General features: G+C 35.1%; 2 protein-coding genes across 3 annotated transcripts in view; both read left to right on the top strand.

Annotated features, from left to right (window-relative positions):
- Nucleotides 1-1,555, top strand: part of LOC105453460 (histidine--tRNA ligase, cytoplasmic) — an 8,345-nt gene that overhangs the window by 1,329 nt on the left and 5,461 nt on the right. The gene's annotated exons all lie outside the window — the stretch shown is intronic.
- LOC105453459 lies at nucleotides 158-1,540 on the top strand. Of its 2 annotated transcripts, none has more exons than XM_011695434.1 (4): nucleotides 158-505; nucleotides 699-1,138; nucleotides 1,214-1,385; nucleotides 1,454-1,540. In XM_011695434.1, exons 2-4 carry the CDS (start codon nucleotides 703-705, stop codon nucleotides 1,479-1,481), a joined length of 636 nt encoding a protein of 211 aa, XP_011693736.1. In that variant the 5' UTR covers nucleotides 158-505; nucleotides 699-702; the 3' UTR covers nucleotides 1,482-1,540. The 2 variants fall into 2 exon arrangements, with proteins under 2 accessions (XP_011693736.1, XP_011693738.1); XM_011695436.1 differs by having other exon boundaries at nucleotides 1,466-1,539.

The raw sequence follows: 1,555 nt of genomic DNA, 5'->3' as shown, positions 1-1,555 counted from the left end.
TCCGCTTTTCTGTCAAGGTGTGAATTCGCCCTAAGATTTGGAAACGTCACCCGACTGCTCCTGCGTATCATATTCTTGTTCACTGAATGTTGAACAAGGAACACTCGGGTGACTTTTCCGAACGCAACCTAAATATTATCGTGCATGTTACATCATGATCACGTGATCGTTATTGTCGCTCAACCACTTACTTGAACCGGGTGTTTCGAGCTGTTTCGAACCTTTACAATTTTGTTCCTATTGCTGCATTCGCTGCATAATTTAACATAATCTAAAACTAATCAAAAAGATTCTAAACATTCATAAGCTTCATGTAAATACGAATCAGAATTGAATCGTATTATGGCAAAAGGAGGTTATAACGCATAATTACAAATATCTTTTTTTTACAAATATTTCCTTCTCGATCTACGACTGTGTAGAATAGAAAAAATCACAGAAAGCGATATTGTAAGTGACCTATTACGTACAACTCAGAGAGAGATTTCATTGCGTTATTGTTCGCGTAAGTATTATTGTATCTATTATATTATTAATTTCAAATTAAGATAATAAAATAATTTTTTTTATTATTGAAGCTGTACTTCATATAGTCACACTTTGCAACAACGTTGCAAAATTGCTGCAATATATTACTAACGTTCTAAGAAAGTAATATAAATTGTATTGATTTTATTTAACTATTGATCTTATTCCAGCAAAATGTCCGACTCAAGCTCTAAACGAAAACGAAGTTTCGTACATAAATTTTTTAAGAAATACAACGAAACTTCAGTACAATGTACCTTGTGTCTAAAGGTATACAAAAATCACGGAAATACGACTAATATGACTAGCCACCTACGGCGAATTCATCCAGGACACATTGATTCTGAAGATAGTTCTGCACAAAAAAAAATTTGTGATACGCCAACATCTATCAATCAAGAATCTGAAGACGATCCTACACCGGTTGAACCTAATTCGCCTTCACCATCAACCTCGACAAGTACACAATCTAGACGATCAAGATCATGTACCCCATTGTGTATATCAGAAGAAGAAATCCCTGCCTTAATTCGCTCAACATCGCCATCCATCATCGCTCAAAAGCAGCCATCCATCATCAAAGCATTCCACAAAATGAAAACATACATTGGTAATTTTGACTAGAAGTTGCATATAAAGAATATTTCTAAACATGTCATGTTTTATTTAAATTTTATTATTTTAGATGGTGGTAGTATGGCATTTAAAATTACGAACGCCATCCTGTATATGATAGCAGTAGACAGACAACCATTCTCGATAGTCGAAGACAAAGGATTTAGAAGCCTTTTAAGTATCGTGGCACCTCTATATACTGTGCCGTGTCGTAAAACTATTACAAAGCGGATGGATGAAAAGTATGAGCTGTTTAGTTCAAAAATTAAGACCATGCTTTCGAAGGTCGATCACCTTTGCTTAACTACAGATATCTGGACAGAGCCGTTCAATACTAGAAGTTATATTGGTGTCACTGCACACTACATCAATTACGAAGCTATGCAATTGGAGAACCTATCTTTGGGGATCA

The sequence above is a fragment of the Wasmannia auropunctata genome, unplaced genomic scaffold, assembly GCF_000956235.1.
Source record: "Wasmannia auropunctata unplaced genomic scaffold, wasmannia.A_1.0 LD335999.1, whole genome shotgun sequence".
NCBI lineage: Eukaryota > Metazoa > Arthropoda > Insecta > Hymenoptera > Formicidae > Wasmannia > Wasmannia auropunctata.
Note: the sequence above shows the minus strand (reverse complement) of the source record. Positions and strands in the feature narration are given on the sequence as shown.

What these genes read in the sequence shown, in the direction of transcription:
- LOC105453459 (XM_011695434.1), top strand. Translation starts at nt 703, where the DNA reads ATGTCCGACTCAAGCTCTAAACGAAAACGAAGTTTCGTACATAAATTT. An exon ending in CAAAATGAAAACATACATTG is followed by an intron (nt 1,139 to 1,213) that starts GTAATTTTGACT and finishes TTATTATTTTAG; the next exon opens with ATGGTGGTAGTATGGCATTT. An exon ending in ACAAAGCGGATGGATGAAAA is followed by an intron (nt 1,386 to 1,453) that starts GTATGAGCTGTT and finishes GCTTAACTACAG; the next exon opens with ATATCTGGACAGAGCCGTTC.